This window comes from Artemia sp. Qi Xiang Cuo, chromosome 11 (genome assembly GCF_049724085.1).
Source record: "Artemia sp. Qi Xiang Cuo chromosome 11, ASM4972408v1, whole genome shotgun sequence".
Lineage (NCBI taxonomy): Eukaryota > Metazoa > Arthropoda > Branchiopoda > Anostraca > Artemiidae > Artemia > Artemia sp. Qi Xiang Cuo.
The window spans coordinates 28,125,949-28,148,086 of record NC_142804.1 but is presented as its reverse complement, the minus strand read 5'-3'; the positions used below and the strand labels follow the sequence as shown (position 1 = coordinate 28,148,086).

Here is a 22,138-nt window from a genome sequence, read left to right as displayed (position 1 = left end):
ATTCCAACTCTTGCATTTCAACAAAAGAAATTCAAAATGAACTTTGAAAAATCAAGAAAATGTAACTGTGACAAGGTAAAACCACAACCAAACACTACTGAAATATTCCAACTCTTGCATTTCAACGAAAGAAATTCAAAATGAACATTGAAAAATCAAGAAAATGTAACTGTGACAAGGTAGACCACAAGCAAACACTACTGAAATAATCCAACTCTTGCATTTCAACAAAAGAAATTCAAAATGAACTTTGAAAAATCAAGAAAATATAACTGTGACAAGGTAAACCACAACCAAACACTACTGAAATATTCCAACTCTTGCATTTCAATGAAAGAAATTCAAAATGAACTTTGAAAAATCAAGAAAATGTAACTGTGACAAGGTAAAACACAACCAAACACTACTGAAATATTCCAACTCTTGCATTTCAACGAAAGAAATTCAAAATGAACTTTGAAAAATCAAGAAAATGTAACTGTGACACTGAAGTATACCAACTCTTGCATGTCAGCGAAAGAAATTCAATATGTACTTTGTAAGATCAAGACAATGTAACTGTGACAAGGTAAGCCACAAACAAACACTACTGAAATATTCCAACTCTTGCATTTCATCGAAAGAAATTCAAAATGAACTTTGAAAAATCAAGAAAATGTAACTGTGACATGGTAAACCACAACCAAACACTACTGAAATTCAAAATGAACTTTGAAAAATCAAGAAAATGTAATTGTGACAAGGTAAACCACAACCAAACACTACTGAAATATTCCAACTCTTGCATTTCAGCGAAAGAAATTCAAAATGAACTTTGAAAAATCAAGAAAATGTAACTGTGACAAGGTAAACCACAACCAAACACTACTGAAATATTCCAACTCTTGCATTTCAACGAAAGAAATTCAAAATGAACTTTGAAAAATCAAGAAAATGTAACTGTGACAAGGTAAACCACAACCAAACACTACTGAACTATTCCAACTCTTGCATTTCAGCGAAAGAAATTCAAAATGAACTTTGAAAAAATCAAAAAAATGTAACTGTGACAAGGTAAACCACAACCAAACACTACTGAAATATTCCAACTCTTCCATTTCAACGAAAGAAATTCAAAATGAACTTTTAAAAATCAATAAAATGTAACATCAAGAAAATGTATGTGTGACAAGGTAAACCACAACCAAACAGTACTGAAATATTCCAACTCTTGCATTTCAACGAAAGAAATTCAAAATGAACTTTGAAAAATCAAGAAAATGTAACTGTGACAAGGTAAAACACAACCAAACACTACTGAAATATTCCAACTCTTGCATTTCAACGAAAGAAATTCAAAATGAACTTTGAAAAATCAAGAAAATGTAAATGTGACAAGGTAAATCACAACAAAACAGTACTGAAAGATTCCAACTATTTAATTTCAAAGAAAGAAATTAAAAATGAACTTTGAAAAATCAAGAAAATGTAACTGTGACAAGGTAAAACACAGCCAAACACTACTGAAATATTCCAACTCTTGCATTTCAACAAAAGAAATTCAAAATGAACTTTGAAAAATCAAGAAAATGTAAATGTGACATGGTAAACCAAAACCAAACACTACTGAAATATTCCAACTCTTGCATTTCAACGAAAGAAATTCAAAATGAACTTTGAAAAAATCAAGAAAATGTAACTGTGACAAGGTAAACCACAACCAAACACTACTGAAATATTCAAACTCTTGCATTTCAACTAAAGAAATTAAAAATGAACTTTGAAAAATCAAGAAAATATAACTGTGACAAGGTAAACCACAACCAAACACTACTGAAATATTCCAACTCTTGCATTTCAATGAAAGAAATTCAAAATGAACTTTGAAAAATCAAGAAAATGTAACTGTGACAAGGTAAACCACAACCAAACACTACTGAAATATTCCAACTCTTGCATTTCAACGAAAGAAATTCAAAATGAACTTTGAAAAATCAAGAAAATGTAACTGTGACAAGGTAAACCACAACCAAACACTACTGAAATATTCCAACTCTTGCATTTCAACGGAATAAATTCAAAATGAACTTTGAAAAATCAGGAGAATGTAACTGTGACACGGTAAAACTCGATAAGACACTACTGAAATATGCCAACTCTTGCATTTCAATGAAAGAAATTCAAAAAGAACTTTGAAAAATCAAAAAAATATAACAGTGACAAGGTAAACCACAACGAAACACTACTGAAATATTCCAACTCTTGCATTTCAATGAAAGAAATTCAAAATGAACTTTGAAAAATCAAGAAAATGTAACTGTGACAAGGTAAACCACAACCAAACACTACTGAAATATTCCAACTCTTGCATTTCAACGAAAGAAATTCAAAATGAACTTTGAAAAATCAAGAAAATGTAACTGTGACAAGGTAAACCACAACCAAACACTACTGAAATATTCCAACTCTTGCATTTCAACGAAAGAAATTCAAAATGAACTTTGAAAAATCAAGAAAATGTAACTGTGACAAGGTAAACCACAACCAAACACTACTGAAATATTCCAACTCTTGCATTTCAATGAAAGAAATTCAAAATGAACTTTGAAAAATCAAGAAAATGTAACTGTGACAAGGTAAACCACAATCAAACACTATTGAACTATTCCAACTCTTGCATTTCAGCGAAAGAAATTCAAAATGAACTTTGAAACATCAATAAAATGTAACTGTGACAAGCTAAACCACAACCAAACACTACTGAAATATTCCAACTCTTGCATTTCAACGAAAGAAATTCAAAATGAACTTTGAAAAATCAAGAAAATGTAATTGTAACAAGGTAAACCACAACCAAACACAACTGAAATATTCCAACTCTTGCATTTCACCGAAAGAAATTCAAAATGAACTTTGAAAAATCAAGAAAATGTAACTGTGACGAGGTAAACCACAACCAAAAACTACTGAAATATTCCAACTCTTGCATTTCAACGAAAGAAATTCAAAATGAAATTTGAAAAATCATTAAAAATGTAACTGTGAAAAGTTAAAACTGAGTCTCTAAATCCCCGTAAAGCTCTTTTAAAAGATACAAAAACTACTCATTTAACACAAAAAATTTCGTTTTTAATGACCACCAAGTAAAGAAAAAACCACACAGAATCAGGCAACTGAGTCTCTCAAACCCCTTAAAGCTCTTTTAAAAGATACAAAAACTACTTATTTAACAAAAAAAATTTGTTTTTAATGACCATAAAGTAAATAAAAACCACACGTAATCAGGCAACTGAGTCTCTCAATCCCATTAAATCTCTTTTAAAAGATAAAAAAACTACTTATTTAACACAAAAATTTCGTTTTTAATGACCTTAAAGTAAAGAAAAACCACCCGGAATCCGGCAACTGAGTCTCTCAATCCCCTTAAAGCTCTTTTAAAATATACAAAAACTACTTATTTAACACAAAAATTTAGTTTTTAATGACCACCAAGTAAAGAAAAACCACACGGAATCCTGTAACTGAGTCTCTCAAACCCCGTAAAGCTCTTTTAAAAGAAACAAAAAAAACTTATTTAACACAAAAAATTTCTTTTTTAATGACCACCAAGTAAATAAAAACCACACGGAATCCGGCAACTGAGTCTCTCATACCCCTTACATCTATTTTAAAAGATACAAAAAACTAATGAATTAAAAAGCATTGTTCGATTTTAATGACCATAATGTAAAGGAAAACCACACTGAATTAGGCAATTGTGTCTCACAATCCCTGTAAAGCTTTTTTCAAAGATACAAAAACTACAGATATAACACAAAAATTTCGTTTTTAAAGACCATCAAGAAAAGAAAAAACACACGGAATTAGGCAACTGAGTCTCTCAATCCCCGTAAAGCTCTTTTAAAAGATACAAAACTACTTATTTAACACAAAAATTTCGTTTTTAATGACCACCAAGTAAAGAAAAACCACATGGAATCCGGCAACTGAGTCTCTCAATCCCCGTAAAAGCTCTTTTAAAAGATACAAAAACTACTTATTTAACACAAAAATTTCGTTTTTAATGACCACCAAGTAAAGAAAAACCACACGGAATCAGGCAACTGAGTCTCTCAAACCCCTTAAAGCTATTTTAAAAGATACAAAAACTACTTATTAAACACAAAAATTTCGTTTTTAATGACCACCAAGTAAAGAAAAACCACACGGAATCAGGCAACTGAGTCTCTCAAACCCCTTAAAGCTCTTTTAAAAGATACAAAAACTACTTATTTAAAAAAAAAATTTCGTTTTTAATGACCATCAAGTAAAGAAAAATCACACGGAATTAGGCAACTGAGTGTCTCAAACCCTGTAAAGCTCTCTTAAAAGATACAACAAATGACCACCAAGTAAAGAAAAATCACATGGAATCCGGCAACTGAGTCTCTCAATCCCCGTAAAGCTCTTTTAAAAGATACAAAAACTACTTATTTAACATAAAAATTTCATTTTTAATGACCATCAAGTCAAGAAAAATCACACGGAATTAGGCAACTGAGTCTCTCAAACCCTGTAAAGCTCTTTTAAAAGATACAAAACCTACTTATTTAACACAAATTTCAATTTTAATTACCATCTATTAAATTAAAACCACCTGTATTGAGTCAAATGATACTCACATACAACTTACCTATATTTTAAAATACACAAAAACTCAATAAATAACACAAAAATTAAGTTTTTAATTATATAAAGTACCTGGACAACAAAATGGAATTATGAACCTGAGTCTTTCAAACCCCTGAAAGAACGTTTAAAATAAACAAAAAATCCTGCTTTTAAAAAAAAATTCCTTTTTTAATGACCATCATGTAAAGCAAAAGCACACGGAATGAGGCAACTGAGTCTCTCAAACCCGTTAAAACTCTTTTAAAATATATAAAAACTACTTATTTAACACAAAAATTTCGTTTTTAATGACCATCAAGTAAAGAAAAATCACACGGAATTAGGCAACTGAGTCTCTCAAACCCCTTAAAACTCTTTTAAAAGATATAAAAACTACTTATTTTAACACAAAATACAAGCAAGCAAATAACATGGGAAATCCTATACACGCAAGCAAATAATTGAGTTATTTTTACGTCACAATGTTTCAACTTAAAATCATTCTAATTATAGCATCCCATTTCTCATACTTTAATTACCTGTTACGCTTTCTTAACCATCGGAAGTTTAACATCACACGGAATTAGGCAACTGAGTCTCTCAAAACCCTAAATACTCTTATTAAAGATATAAAAACTACTTATTTTAACACAAAATACAAGCAAGCAAATAACATGGGAATTCCTATACACGCAAGCAAATAACTGAGTTATTTTTACGTCACAATGTTTCAACTTAAAATCATTCTAATTATAGCATCCCATTTCTCATACTTTAATTACCTGTTACGCTTTCTTAACCATCGGAAGTTTAACCAACGTAAATTAAGTTATAGACAATACTGGTTTAATCTCTTGGCAAAGAGTGTAATGACCTGTTTACCTAGCAGAAAAACCGGAAGGACCGTAAAGTGGCTGAATTCAAAAGAAGGTATATACTACCGTCATCAGTAGTAAAACTACTGAAACAGTTTTACTACTGATGACGGTCACTGTATATGTGACCGAAATATCTGGTATTTTTGTGAATTTCTATCATCACTGTCTATTAAAAGGATTTTATCCCTATTTGAACTTTTATTTATCGTCATGGAAAGGCAGTGTGGTCTCCGAAATTATCTACGTCATGGTAATAAACTCTGAGTAAAGAGTTTTCTGTATCAGCAGAAATCGGAACCCTGCAAGACAAAAAATTTGAGTAAAAAAAAAATATGGTTCGAAAGAATATACTTTTAAAGCTTTTTTGATATGTAAATTAAGTTTGAAGTTACGTATAAATCGTTAAGAGTGAAAAAATTTGCCAGATTTTAGAAAAAGAGAAAAAATCTGCTAAGACGTATATGGTCTAACTCGAAACTGCATTGTCGCCTCTTACATGTGTGAAAATAATATCCCATAGCTTACAGCTCCTATTTCCAAAAATTTGAAAATTTATGCTTAATCCGAAATATTTGGTAAGGGGATGCAAGTTAATGGGTGTAATGATTCTTTTCGTTGTTTGTGTCTCAGAAATGATCAAACCAAACTAATGGTGGTAGAATTCTGGGAGAGGGCTCATTCGAGTGAGAACTAAAATTTGTAATGCACCCCAGGGAGGCTCTTAATTCTGCCACAAATGAAAAGTTTGCGCCCTTAAAAAAGTAATAGGTTCAAATTGCTATTGCATAAAATAGCCAATAGGTTTTAATTATTGGTAAGAGACGCAGAGCCTGCCACTTTCAGATCTTGCCACAGAAATGTGCAGATATCTGCTATTTCGTTCTGCAAAACAGAAATTTTGCCAAACAAAGGCCAAAATGCTATCGAATGAAAACCCTGATAAAGCCAATGGACTTAAAAAAAAACTATATAAATTGCCTCCCAGTCATAGATGTTATGCTGAAACACGGGGTCGCAGTCACGCCTATGTATAACTGCAGCTAATACAAAATAAAAGTTTTTCATAGGCAGCTCAATAGCGCTGCCTAAGTAAAGAACGATGTTGGCACAATGTATTAGTTATTTATTTTTATGGTTTAGACCAGGGCACTTCGTATCGAAGGAGTTGTCGTAGAAACTTTGAAAAGGGCTCAATCGATTGGAAATTGGAAGGGCTTGTGCTCTTTGTAATAGCCGAAAATTATTGGAAGGCAACTAACACCCCTTCCACGCCAACCATTTCCCCAAACACATTCAATCAAAATTTTGAGATAGCCATTTTATTTAACATAGTTCAAAGATTTGGAAAATATGTCTTTTTAGGATGAAAACTCCGCGAACAGCCCTCAGGACAAGGCTTGTAAGTTATGCCCTGGGGGCATATAAGGTTTTTATAGAAAGCATTGTTGTAGAAAATTCAAAATTCGATTGTAAATTCAAAGAGCTAGTGCCCTGTTTAACAGTCGAAAGTGATTGGACGTCAACTAAGCCCCCTCTCACGCCCATCATTTCCACAAACACATCCAATAAAAATTTTGAGACAGCTATTTTGTTCAACATAGTTAAAAGTTCTGAAAATTAGGTCTTAAAGGATGACAACCCCCCCACCCCGCACCCCCCTCAGGGCAAGGGTTGTAAATTATGCCCTGGGGGCATATAAGTTTTTCATAGAAAGCGTTGTCGTAGAAACTTCAAAAAGGGCCCATTCGATTGGAAATTGAAAGGGCTAGTACATTTTTTAATGCTTGAAAGTGATTGGACGGTAACTAGCCCCCCTCTCACGCCCACTATTTTCCCAAACACATCCAATCAGTATTTTGAGATAGCCGTTTTGTTCAACGCAGTTGAAAATTCTGGAAATTAGGTCTTTGAAGATGATAACACCCTCAGAGACCTCAGGACAAGGGTTGTAAGGTATGCGCTTGGGTCTTTTAAAGTTTTAATAGGAAGCGTTGTTGTAAAAGCTTCAAAAAGAGCTCATTTGATTGGAAATTGAAAGGGGTAGTGCCCTTTTTAATAGTAAAAAGTGATTGTAGTGTAAATAAGCCCCCTCTCAGGCCCACCATTTCGCAAACACATCCAATCAAGATTTTAAGATAGCCATTTTGTTGAACGTAGTTGAAAGCTATGGAAATTAGGTCTTTGAGAATGATAAACCTCCCGCCACATCCCCTCAGGGCAAGGGTTGTAATCTATGCCCTGGGGGCAAATAAGGTTTTTATAGAAAGCGTTGTCGTAGAAGCTTCAAAAAGGAAGCATTCAATTGGAAATTGAAACGGTTAGTGCCCTTTTTAATAGTATTAATTAAAAAAAACTTTCCGAAAAATAAGATTTTCAAAGAAAAGTAAAGGCAATTTTAAACCTAAGCTCAGTAGATACAAATACCTGTTAAAATTCAAACTAAAAACGACCAGAAATTATTATCAAAGAATGAATGAAACCCAAAACGAAGAGAAATTAAATAAATGATCGTAGCGAAAACATACAACAAGTAATAGTATAAATGAATAAATAGATCTTAAAGACAGTAATGCCTAGATTGAACATTAAAATCAAGCTTTAAACGGAAAAAAATATTTTACTATTAAAGTATAATGAAACTTAAAACGAACAGAAGTTAAATAAACAATCAATGCAAACAAACATACAATATATATTAATGTAAATGAATAAATAAATCTTAAAGCGAGTGAAACTTAAATTGAATGTGCAAATAGAGTTTGAATCAAATAAAAATAAAGACAAACTAGAATTTTGATATCGTATTACTGCAAAAGCCTAAAAACTACTGCGTCATTGGTGCTTTGCTGAAAACAATTCTTTGAAATTTTTTCACTTTTATAACTTTAAGAAATCAAATCTTAATGAAAGTTTTATGGAATAAATCTCAGAATATGTATTTTAAATTGACGATGCACATTTTTTTTCAGTAAACTCATTTGAATTTTTTTTGAGTAAAGTACAAATTATATTCTGGCTTTTAGTAAGCATAGGGATATTGAACCCTACCCACATTAATTTATGCTCGTTTTGAGTTTGACTCTAATATTTATTTTAATTTTTGTTCGTTTTGGGTTTCATTTATTTATTGATACTGATTAAGGGTAGTTGTATGCTTGGTAGATTATATGATAGTCCGGACGCCAGGTGTTGAAAATGTGAACCATACCACGACGGAATGACGCTGCTAACTCTCCACCCCCTAAATTGACCATGCGGATTCAAAAATACCAATGGCACTTGCTTGCGAGTAGTGGAACACTCCGAAACTTGACATTTTATTATATTTTGGTGTTTCATGCAAGAAAATGCATGTTCCACAAAGTTTAGGGTGCAGTTTTCCGCTCAAATAGAAATGCCTAGAAGCCATAGAACGTTTTCATAACAAACTAACACGATTTGTTACAAAAAATGGCAGAGTTAAAAAAATGGCAAAACTATATGAGTCTTGACGAGTCTTGGAAAGTATAAACAAAATCAAATTGAATATTAGATATATAATGATATTAATTGTTGAAAGATCCATCAGTTCAAGATTTTTTTCACTGTAATTTTTATTTTCATTTTCAATGCTGTAAGAACTGGAAAATAATAAATTTGTAATATACGAGCAATTCGTTTTCAGTGAAGCACCAATGACGCAGAAGGCATTAGGTTTTTACAGTTAAAGAAGAGGGCAAAATCCAAATTTTGCTTGTAGTGAAACTATATTTGTCTTGACCAATCTTGAAAAGAACTAATAAATTAAACTGAATATTTGATGCATAATGATATTAATTGCTAAAAGCTCATTAGTTCAAAATGTTACCGTAATTTTAATATTTATTTTCAATATTAAGTACAAAAGAAAACATTTGTAATATAATTCGTTTTCAGTAAAGCGCCAATGACGCAGTAGGTTTTAGGCTTCTGCAGTGAGACGATACCCAAACTTTTTTTTTTTTACTTTTTTTCCAATTCTTTAAGAATGACCCCTTAATCACAAAGGCCGTTAATTAGAATAAATAGCTCTGATAAAAGTACAAAAAAACTTTAGCGTAGCAAGGTAATGAGTAGAGGACGAACCAAATCATATTCGTATTAATTTCTGTTCTTTTTAAATTTTGATGTTGCTCCTTACTTTCAGTGGAAAAAATTGTTTTTTTTTTAGTTATTTATTTTCTGATCTTTTTTAAATAATGCTGGGAAATCCGGCGCCCCCTTCAAAGCAATGTCCCTTTCCCCATGAAAACTTCCTACATGAAAAGGTCCTCCCACGTAACACCCTTCCCAGCCCCCCCCCCAACTACCAAAAAGTCTGCATACGTCTGTATACTTCCCAATAACCAATACTATGTGTAAACATTCGGCAAAGTTCATAACTTGTAGACTTCCCCCCGGGGACTGTGAGGGGATTAAGTCATACTCAAAGAAATAGTTATTGTATTTTTCGACTATACTTAACAAAATGGCTATCTGAAAATTTTGATTAGATGACTTTAGGAAAAAATGAGCAGGGGAGGGGCCCTAGTTGCTCCATTTTTTTGGTCACTTAAAAAGGGCCCTAGAACTTTTAATTTCCGTTCTAAAGAACCCTCCTGCGATATTCTAGGACTACTGGCTTGATATGATCACCCCTGGGAAAAAAATAAATAAAAATAAACACGCATCTGTGATCTTTCTTCTGGCAAAAAATACAAAATTCCACATTTTTGGAGATAGGAGCTTGAAACTTCTATCGTATGGTTCTCTGATACACTGAATCTGACGGTGTGATTTTCATTAAAATTCTTTGACTTTTAGGGGGTGTTTCCTCTCTTTTTTCAAAAATAAGGCAAATTTTCTCAGGCGCGTAACTTTTGATGGGTAAGACTAAACTTGATGAAACTTATATATTTTAAATCAGCATAAAAATCTGATTACTTTTATGTATTAATTGGTATCAAAATTCCGTTTTTTAGAGTTTCGGTTACTATTGAGCCGGGTCGCTCCTTACTTACAGTTCGTTATCACGAACTGTTTGATCGCAGATACATTATCCTCGGAGGCATTTGTATTGTACATTTAGGCTATTTTGAACAAAAAATTAAAAATTTCTCAAAATTTTGACTGAATGACTTTGAAGTTTAAAGGGGGAGGTAGATGAAAGGGCAAGGGAAGGGTTCTCGTTGCCCTCCAATAACTTTTTGTTCTTCAAATGGATGCTAGAGCTTTAAATATTGAATGCAATGAGCTCCCTCCGAAGTCTCTAAGACCCTCCCTCCTTCTATCTGAAGTGGCTCTGGGGAAAAAAATAACGAATACCCAATAAATAAATAATGAATCATGAAAGAGTCAAAGGCTTGTGACTCTTTATACTACATTTAACATTAGAGCGCGACCTTCGAGAATGAAAGGTCGGGTTTAGTTGTGTTTGCCTTAAGCAATAAATATTTCACTTTAAATATTTTGTGAGGCAATCAGCAAATAATACTGTTAAAATTATCAGCCATCTATTTTCACTTTATCATAAGATGTTTTCAGGAAAGAACAAGCTGAACTTTAGCCTAAAGAGCAGGGGTTGGTTTGGGTCCCAGTCCCCCCTCCTTTACGTAAGACATTTTCTATTCACTTTATTTCTTACCTTCACTGTTTATTTTCATTTGATAGAACTTGTTTTTTTGCGCATTTAAGGGATCAGGTGAGGCCTTACATACATGACCTGACAACAGGGGCGAATCTGCAGCACTTTTATTGGAGGGCAAGAAGGGTACATGTCTGGATAGTCAAGGGGCATGGGATATATAATATTTTTTCTCCATATTATTGGGGGGTTGCCCCCCCCCTGCCACCCCCACCCAACGCCCCTGCCTGTTAAAACCAAAAGGATTTCAGCTTTCTAGCTGAAGAGAATCCATGGCTATTATCAAAGTCACTATGATATTCAATGATTGCGAACAATCACTGTGTATTGTGTGTAACCTAGTATCACATAACATTTTTATGTTAAATATAACAGAAAGTATTTGCTTCTAGTTCTGCTCCTGAAATGCATGTTAACTGTAATTGAAGATTATTTCGTAATTGATTTTCCACTCTGACTTTAATATCAATTATAATTAGGTAGAAGAAAGGGCGGAAAGAAAGAGGGTAGAGGAGGCGCGGCGGAGACTTGAAGAGGAGCATGAAGAAGAGAGGCTAAAACGACAAATTGCAGAAGATAAAAAGCAATTTGATGAGGATCAGAGAAAACTCCAGGAGAAGAAAGTAAGTACATTATTTCTTTTTCAGTGACATATTAAAATTTTAGGGTTTTCTTATTGCATGGTTCTTCAAAAAATGTGTAATAACTGAAGAACAGAAAATAGAAAGACACTGACTTCCTTAGTTTGAATACAGATCCACTTATATATATAATTTTATTTGAATACTGAAGTAGAATTTCTCGTTTATTCTTGTTTTTGCTTAAAATAAAAATGCTTATACAGGGAAAATACCATAATAAATTTTTCATGCGCTGTTTTCCATGCTTTGTCTTTGCTATTAGTTGTCAAAACAAATCAGCATTATGAACTGTTCTATGTCCTTTCGTAAGTAAAATGGTAAATATTACCATTAAATTTAAAGATAAAGGTTAAATTACTAATTTTCTCGTTAAAAATATATCTCGTGTTACGGAAAATGACCAATCGTGACTGAAGCTATTTCAGCTCAAAATATAACTTGCAATATTTGTACTCCAACCGTCCATTTGAGGTCCACTATTTCCAGGACCTTAAAATCTTGCGAAGGAACAGTATCAAATGAGCAAAATCTAATTACTTTGGCCTAAAAGGTACGTTTCAGTTTCAGTAACCAATGCAGTTTTTCCTGCTGTGCCAAAAAATTACGACTAAATACCAAAATGTGAGCGATTTTTAGCTTAATTTTTTCTAATAATTTATGGATAGAAGGAATGACTTCACCTTTTTTACATTTGTCTTCAGTATTTCGGAGGAAATTATATCAAGTTATTCTAATTCGTCAATTCATTGTTTTTTTTATGGTTCCCATAGTCTCCAAAGAAAGAGTTTCACATACAGCCTAGTATGTGTTATTGGGAAACATTTCGACATTTCTTAAGGTGGGATTTTGGCAAGGGGGGGGGGATTTTCCACGGAAAAGTTTTCCATGGGAAGGAAAGCTTCTGTAGAAATTTTCCAGGAGAAATTTACAAGGAGACGGGGTTTCCTGACATTTCTTGAAAACCATAACATTTTAAATAAAAGAAAAATCAACTGGAAGTAAGGAGTAAAATTAAAACTTAAAACGAACAGAAATCATTCTGTATATGATGGGGGTGCTACCCCATCCATAAGAAAATAAAATAGATCATGGCAGTGTTGCTTCTACTTTAAATTCAAACTAAAAACGGGTAAAGATTAATTTTAAAGACAAAGTTTTTCTAAGGGAAGTAAAGAGCGAAGTGGAAACTTAAAACGAAATAAAATTATTGCTTCACAGTCTATTAAACATATCGATAAAACTAGTGCAATTTAACCAACTGATAATACTTCCTTATGTTTGAATGATTATAAAAAAACTAGCACTTTACTGAAAACACCCAAAGGCCAGTATAAAAAAAACAAGAATGTTGATTTAGGAATCAAAAGTGTGTACGTAGCCTGAAAACAGCAAACTAATCTGTTCCGCTTTTCATAGTCTTACGCCAGCTTTGATATCAGTAACTTTCACAACATTTTGGTCTCATCAGCTATAACAACAGTAGTGAATAATATACAATTTTAAATTATAAAAAAAAATGCTTTAGTATTGCTGGATTTGAAGAACAAACAAACCATAATATGAACTCCGGAAATCCAGTAATTTCTCTCTATACAACGGAAATTTTCAATTTATGATGCAAATTCTAAAGCTAATCTATAGTCCTAATACTATCAAGATGGCTTCCACTCAGATTTGCCTACAAACCAATCATCAAATGTTCTTTTCAGAACCAAAACCAGATTTAATCATTGGACTGAACTCATTGTGCAGAAGTGATACCAAATTACACGAAAAAAAATTAAGCAACAATCCTAAAATGCTTTTTTTTTCAAAGAGTGTCCTTAATAGGTTTACTTTTACTGTACCGAAACTACTATATTATTTTGTGTTTTTAGTAAAGGGTTAGTTTTCTATAATCATACAAACATAGGGAAATATTATTAGTTGGTTTAGTTGCACAAGTTTTAGTGATAATTGTTAGATAAGCAGTGAAGTATTCATTTTTGTTCGTTTTAAATTTCAACTTCCCTCTTTACTTCCCTTAGAAAAGCTCTGTTTTTAAAATTAATTATCAATAAAGGCAATGGGATATCCGGTTCGATAAAGTATGTCTCTGATAAAGTTTAGTTCATCTGTGATATGAAATTCAGAGCAAATGTTTAGGGCAACATCGACAAGAGAAGGTACAACAACTCTTTTAACTTGTTGGGCGTGACTTGATTTAAATTGAAGATATCTGCAGTCTTCTGTTGGTTTTCTGTCAAACTGTTCGTGGTAACGAACTGTAAGTAAGGAGCGACCCGGCTCAATGGTAACCGAAACTCTGAAAAACGGAATTGTGATACCAATAGATACATCAAAAGAATCAGATTTTAATTCTAATTTCAAATATATAAGTTTCATCAAGTTTCATCTTATCTATCAAAAGTTACGCGCCTGAGAAAATTTGGCTGATTTTCGAAAAAAGGGAGAAAGATCCCCTAAAACCTATAGAAACTTAATGAAAATCACACCATTATATTCAGCGTATCATAGTACCCTACTTAAGAGGTTTCAAGCTCCTATATACAAAAATGTGGAATTTTGCATTTTTTGCCAGAAGAAAGATCACGGATGCGTGTTTATTTGTTGTTGTTTTTTACCAGGGGTGATCGTATCGACCCAGTGGTCCTAGAATATCGTGAGAGGGCTCATTGGAACGAAAATTAAAAGTTCTAGTGCCCTTTCCAAGTGACCAAAAAGTGGAGGGTAACTAGGCCCCCCCAACGCTAATTTTTTGCCCAAAATCACCCGATCAAAATTTGGAGATAGCCATTTTGTTCAACATGGTCGAAAATATAATAAACATTTCTTTTAGGATGACATAATTCTTCGAAACCCCCAGGAGGAGGGCTGAAAGTTATAAACTTTACCCAATGTTAACATATAGTATTGGTTATTGGAAAGTATACAGACGTTTTCCGGGGGAATTTTTTCTGGTAGTGGGGGGTGGGGGTTGGTCGGGGGTTATATGGGAGGATATTTTCATGAAGGAAGTTTTCATGGGGGAAGAGACATTGCTATGAAGGGGGCGCCGGATTTCCCATCTTTATTTTTTTAAAAAATCAGAAATTAAATATAAAAAAACAAGTCTTTCAACTGAAAATAAGGAGCAACATCAAAACTTAAAACGAACAAAAAATATTAGCTATATGATTGGGTTCACCTTCTAGTCAATGCCTCGCTCTTTAAGCCAAAGATTTTTTTGTACTTTCATAAGAGCTATTTATTCTAATTAACGACCTTTGTGATTAAGGGGTCATTTTTAAAGAGTTGGAAAAAAATTCGAACTTTAGCTTAAAGAGCAAGCTATTGACTAGGGAGCAAACCCCCTAATATACGTATTAAAAATATATGAATATAGAAGTTCGTTACGTAAGTTAATTCGTAAGTTACGTATATTTATTACTAATAAAAACGTTCGTAAATAAAATTCAACAAGTTTCGAGAAAGCCATTTAACCAAATAAAAGTAAAATTAATATACAAATTTCGTTTTAATTATTCATGCACGGTGAGCCAAAATCAGAAGTTTTTTTAACTGAAAGTAAGGAACGATTTTTAAACTTAAAACGAACAGAAATTATTCTCTATATGAAAGGGGCTGTCTCCTCCTCAACGCCTCACTCTTTACGCTAAAGTTTGACTTTCTCACAACTCAATTTTTTTTAAACAATAAAATTTTGTTTTAGTTGCATTTTTTTTTTAAATTAACTTTAACGAAATTCACACCATCAGATTCAGCTTATCAACGAACATTATTAAAGAAGCTTCAAACTCCTATCTGCAAAAATTTGGAATTTTGCATTTTTAATTAATTTTAACGAAAATTACACCATCACATTCAGCTTATCAGAGAACCCTATTAAAGAAGTTTCGCGCTCCTATCTGCAAAAAGGTGGAAATTTGCATTTTTTGCTCGAAGAAAGATCACGATGCGCGCCCTCCAATAAATGGAGGGCAACTAGGCTCCCTCCCACGCTCATTTTTTTCAAAGTCACCAAATTAAAATTTTTAGATAGCAATTTTATTCACCATAGTCGAAAATCTAATAAATATGTCTCTTAGGATGATTTAATCCCCCACAGTTCCCACGTGAAGGGCTGCAAGATATGAACTCTGCCAATTGATTACATATTGTATTGATTATTGGGAAGTATACAGATATTTTCAGGAAGGATTTTTTTTCTGGTGGGGGAGGGGAGGCTGGAGGAGGGGGTTACTCGGGAGAATCTTTCCGTGGAGGATGTTTCTTTGGGGTAAGGGACATTTCTATGAAGGGTGCGCCGGATTTCCAAGCATTTAAAAAACGATCAGAAATTAAATAAAAAAAAAAGTTTTTTCAACTGAAAGTAAGAAGCAACATTAGAACTTAAAACGAACAGAAATTATTACGTATACGACGGGGTTCTCCCCTAAGTCAATACCTCGCTCTTTACGCTACAGTTTTTTTTGTGCTTTCAAAAGTGCTATCTATTCTAATTAAACGGCCTTTGTGATTCAGGGGTTTGTGAATTAAAATTTTTTTTTAACTTTTAACGTAAAGAGCGTGGTATTGACTAAGGGGAGAACCCCCTCATATACGTAATAACATATACGTAATAAAAAAAAAACAAGCGATAGCCTACGGCTCAATAGTAGTCGAAACTTTTAAAAACGGAATTTTGATGTCAATAAATGTATCAAAAGAATGGGCTTATAATGCTGATTCTAAATATATAAATTTTATTAAGTTTCGTATTACTCATCAAAGGCTACGAGCCTGAGAAAATTTACCTGATTTTTTAAAGAGGGAGGAAACATCCCCTACAAGTGAAAGAATTTTAATGAAAATCCCACCGTCAGATTTAGCGTATCACAAATCACTATTACATAGGTTTCAAGCTCATATCTGCAAAAATCTGCAACTATATCTGAAACATATTTTTTGCCAGAAGAAAAATATACAAATATAGAAGTTCGTTACGTAAGTTAATTTGTAAATTACGTCAGAACCAAATCTAGAGACAGCCATTTAGCAAAAGAAGAGTAAAATTTGTATTCAAATTTTGTTTATTTATTCATTGACGGTGAGCCAAAATAAAAGCTGCATTAACTAAAAAACGATTAGGAATTAAAAAAAAACAAGTTTTTTAAACTGAAAGTAAGGAGCGACATTAAAACTTAAAATGAACAGAAATTATTCCGTATATGAAAGGGGCTGTCCCCTCCTCAACGCCTCACTCTTTACTCTAAAGTTAAACTCTGTCTCACAACTTTATTTTTTAAAAGAGTAAAAAACTTTCGCGTAAAGAGCGAGGCGTTGAGGAGGGGACAGCCCCTTTCATATACGGAATAATTTCTGTTCGTTTTAAGTTTTAATGTCGCTCCTTACTTTCAGTTTAAAAACTTGTTTTTTTTATTTTAAATTGTAAAATTCAGTTTATCAATGCTACGAATAATTAATACCTCTAAAAAAGGTAATTTATTTATAATTTCAATTTCTAAGGTAAACTATAAATTGCGGTCATGTATATTAAGGTGATCTAAGAAGCCCCAATATCATTTGAACCATAATTTTAAAGTGATATTACGTCATCCTTATAACATCCCTAATAAATATGTTTAAAAAATATGAATTTAAAGCCCAATTTTCGAAGTGTTCTACATAAATATTCGCCAGTAACCCGGATAGAGGTGTCCCCAATGGGTAACACTTTATTTGCTGATAAAAAGAATTATGGAACAGAAAATATTACAATTTTTTTGACTCAGTTATTTTTTGAGTAAATTATTACAACGTTTAACTAAGGTCATTAAATTTCGCAATATGTTCCTGTTCTTGAAACTTCGATTAAATGATAGCTTTCTTCTGCTTTATTTTTTAATAACTGCTCAAATATCGTCACATCGATAGTTGTGTACATAGAAACTTCGTCAAAACTACTTACTATTTTGTTTTCTGAAATATGTGCATTTTTGACTTTTTCAACTAAATCTACCGAATTACTTATGTAGAATTTTTGGAAATAAATTAAAGGTTCGAAGGCTGTACATAGCATTTTTTTTAATATTAGAAGCGGGCCTTTGTACATGCTATGATAGGATTTAAGGGACTACCTTTCTTGTGTAATTTTGGTAAACCGTAAAAATTTTTACAAAAGCTACCACGGGGAAAAACTCTGTTGTGTATTTATGGGGTGATTTTACCATTCTGTTATGGGGCACCATGTTTGAGAGGCTATAAATTGGTCTTTTACGGAAGTTGCAGATAAAAGTTCAATTATTGATAAAATATTGTACAATATAATACTTATACAGATTGTAGAAAACTAAAAGACGTTAAATTTTTTTTACATATATTACTAATATAATTTATCGAAATTCGTCTGATAATTATTGTAATTTTCTTGCTATGATTCTGCAAAAAATGTTTAACGTCTCACTGGCGAGCAGACGATTAATGAAACTTACTAAGGAGGCCGGGAAGGGGAGTATACGGAAAGAGTTATTGTAAACCTCCACTGAGGCGTTTTAGATTAAAAATATTAAAATGGTACCGTTTTATGCTTTCAAGCTTTTTCACTTGAGAAATGACACTAAAAGAGCAATTTTTAGGTTTATTTGGCACTTGCAGATAGTGGAGATTATAAAAACCACGTAGATACAAGCAATAGCTTTTATATAAGCTATTAAACATCTACGTTGGCTGCAAGGTGCCTCTCAGTCTAAGTTGGCTACTACCAGCGTAGGCTAGCGTAGAGTAGCGTAGGCTACTCTACTTTTTAAATTTTGCTCCTCTCCATTCCGGAAATCAGCCAACTGAGCCAACTGCCAACTGCCGGAGTCAGAGTCGCCTAGATTGATGCCATTTCTTTCTCCATAGTCTTCGACAGACACGGTCCGATAATCGAATATTTTTGCGTCATTTATCTTTTACATCATTATTATCCCGTGTTATCATTTTGATCATTGATTTATTGATTTTATCTATTGATTGATTTATTTAGTTATTACCTCGTCACTTTCCAAGGAGTACGGTTTGAAAACAAATTTTTTCGATGGAAATCAATATAATTTCCAAGCTTAAAACAATTTTGTAAAATTTAATTCTCTAAGGGGGAAGGTGAAGCTATTAATAAATTAAGATTTTAAGTTAATGTCTTTTCACTAATTTCAAAGGTTGCTGAGCTAAAGGAATAAAATTTTCAACAATGAATCAACCACCCAAATTAAGGTATTAGAAGGAAAGGCTTTTTAGATCCTTCAGAGCAATTTCCTATTAATATTATAATAGTACAAAATCTTTGGCTGATGCACAACTCACCATAGGTTTGTTTTTAGAATTTATTTAGAATTTGCAGAGTATGATATAGTTTTTTTTCAGCATCTTCAAACGGGAAAAAATACCTCAAAGATTTTTCTTTATTAATTAATTTTAATTACAGTCAAAAAATGATAGCCGAGTTCGGGTAATTCAAATAGCCAATGAAAAAGCAAGAGCTCAAGCAGAGGAAGAAAAAAGGAAAAAGAGGTCATTCGTATCGTCTTCAGAGGGCTTGTCGGAAGAAGCCATCTACGAGACTATTTCTGGGTCAGAATCTGGTTCAGGTCGATCCATTAGCAGATCAACAAACAGTTCCAAATCTCTACCTGAAGCAAAAGTCCGATTTCAAGATAGCGAAACTCACCAAAAATACAAACGGACTGCTTCGCCATCATTAAGAGTAGGCAACTTATTTCGTTTCTTCTGTTTTAACTTTATGAGTTAGTTTGTATAACCTGTTAACACTCAATTTTATATTTATTTTTGAAAGGCTGTAAAAGATTTGACACATCATTTCAACACTTATCCATTGAATATCTATCTCCCATGCGTAAGTGCCGGTTTCAGTTGAGTCAACAGTACATTTAATTGTTCTATATTATGCCTATATATTGTCAACCTTAAAATTTCTTAATATGATATTTGAGTTAGGCATACTAATAGCTTTTTTATCGTTTGAAACATATTTGTTGGACTTTATGCTTGGATCAATAATTATCATTTAAAATTTTAAGCGAATATTTTCGCTTAAAATTTTCGCTTAAATTTTTGAATTTACCATGTTCAAGCGTAAATTCAAAAACAAAAATAATTTCGTAAATATGTTTCAAGGTCAAAGCTTTTCTATTGTGAAGGGGTCTAAGTGTCGGTTTCAGTTGAGTCAACAGTATATTTAATTATTCTAGATTATGCCTATATATTGTCAATCTTAGATTTTCTTAATGTGATATTTGAATTAGGCATACTAATAACTTTTTTATCGTTTGAAACATAATTGTTGGACTTAATGCTTGGATCAATAATTTCCGTCCAAAATTTTGAGCGAACATAAGCCGCAGCAAATGCAACAAATTAATAGAACAGTGGCTTGAATAGATCGGATGATAATATTCCCTCAAGCCTTAAAGGTTTTCTTGGAACATGGTGAGGGAAGAAGTTTCAAACACAGTGAAATGGAAGAGGATTTTTCACCAGTCTGATGGCCACACGGGATTTAATGTACAACAACCATCGAATATGGATAGTCGAATACTAAACCTAGGTAACCTGGGAGTGAAATTGGTCTGCTTCTCGAAAACTCATTCTGGGAAATACGTGATTAAAAGCTTTGAGTGACTCACAGACCAGTTAATATTGCTGTATTAACTTAATCGATTTTTAGGCCACTAAGGATTGTAAAAACAGGTCAGTTGGATAGGATACTTCTATGATGGTTTACTACAGAAATTATAGCTCAGTCCGTATGCATTTTTACTGGAAAGTCACATATTTGTATTGAAAAATTCGGTTTTTACAGGTCACATTCAAGAACTAGCATCTTTCTGTAATTAACTTTTTTTTAAATAATGTTTTTCTGATGAAACTAAAAAGGTAAGTTAACACTTTAAAGGAACAAACATTGCTGCTTCGCGGTTTGTGCAAAATATTTAAAAATAAACTGTTTCAAACTGAAATCGACGCAACAAAATAGAAATAGAAATATGAGAACTCTTAAATGCCCTTCAGAAAAAAAAACAATTCCATAATGCTCTTAGTAATTTTTTTATCGGCCATGGATTCAATAACTTTTTCGAAACAAGTTTAACTCTCTAAAATCTCAAAAAAGCTTAGTTTTGAGTAAAACATTTGTTTTTCAAAATTCTACAAACATAGGTAAATATAACAACCCAGTTCGTTTGAAACAGTTTTAAAAAATATGTTGCATAAACCGCGAAGGAAAATTTTTTGTTAATTTGAAGTTTCAACACCACTCTTTACTTTCATCAGAAGCACTATTTTTTTAGGTAAATCTTTGTACGTTTTTTGTGTGTTTTAATATTATTGATAATAAGCCTTTAAAAAAGATTTTTTCAAACTTAGGCAAAGAAACTAATGAAAATAAAATGAATTTTCCTGAATTAGGAAATCAAATGTAGGTTTAGCCTCACATCTCTCTTAACTTTTCAAACAGTTCGTGGTAACGAATTTTAAGTAAGGAGCGACCCGACTCAATAGTAACCGAAATTCTAAAACACGAAATTTTAATACCAATAGATATATCAAAATAATAGAATTATGATACTTATTTCAAATATATCAGTTTCATTAAGTTTAGTCTTACCTATTAAAGGCTACAAGCCTGAGAAAATTTGCCTGATTCTCCAAAAAAGGGCGAAATACCCCATAAAAGTTATAGAATCTTAATGAAAATTATACCGTCAGTCAGCGTATCAGAAAACCGTACTGTAGAGGTTTAAAGCTCCTATCTGCGAAAATGTGGAATTTTGTCTTTTTTGCCAGAAAAAAGATCACGGAATTCACAAGGTCTTTCGTCATCCATGGTTTTCTTGGAATATCTTTTTCTCTTTTTAGCATAAGCGACATTATCACAAGTTTCTTCAAAAAGTGAAACGATTCTTCTATATCACTTGTCCATTTTCTCGGCATAAGAATGACGCTCATCTACAGAGGTCCAGTCAGCTTTTTCTAATTCAGATTTAAATTTAGGCAACAACTTCTGGTCAAAATACGTTCCAGCGTTTTGGGAGCCACGAGACTGTGTCGAAGTTCCCTGCTGCTGGCATGAAACCATGACGGCACAGTGATCGGACACATCATTTACAAGTACACGCGGAATTTTAGCTAAAGTTTTTTATTGTTTTAAAAAATAAAGTTGTGAGACAGAGTCAAACTTTAGCGTAAAGAGCGAGGCGTTGAGGAGGGGACAGCCCCTTTCATATACGGAATAATTTCTGTTTTAAAATGCAAAATTCCACATTTTTGCAGATAGGAGTTTGAAGCTTCTTTAATAATGTTCTTTGATA

At 32.7% G+C, this 22,138-nt stretch overlaps 1 protein-coding gene across 2 annotated transcripts in view; it reads left to right on the top strand.

Annotated features, from left to right (window-relative positions):
- The window catches only part of LOC148946836 (uncharacterized), a 131,555-nt gene that overhangs the window by 75,112 nt on the left and 34,305 nt on the right, over window positions 1-22,138 (top strand). For both annotated transcript variants that reach the window (XM_089096643.1, XM_089096642.1), the window contains exons 4-5: window positions 11,628-11,771; window positions 19,237-19,515. In XM_089096643.1, coding sequence (XP_088952769.1) covers window positions 11,628-11,771; window positions 19,237-19,515 — 423 coding nt within the window. The remainder of the gene's footprint in view (window positions 1-11,627; window positions 11,772-19,236; window positions 19,516-22,138) is intronic.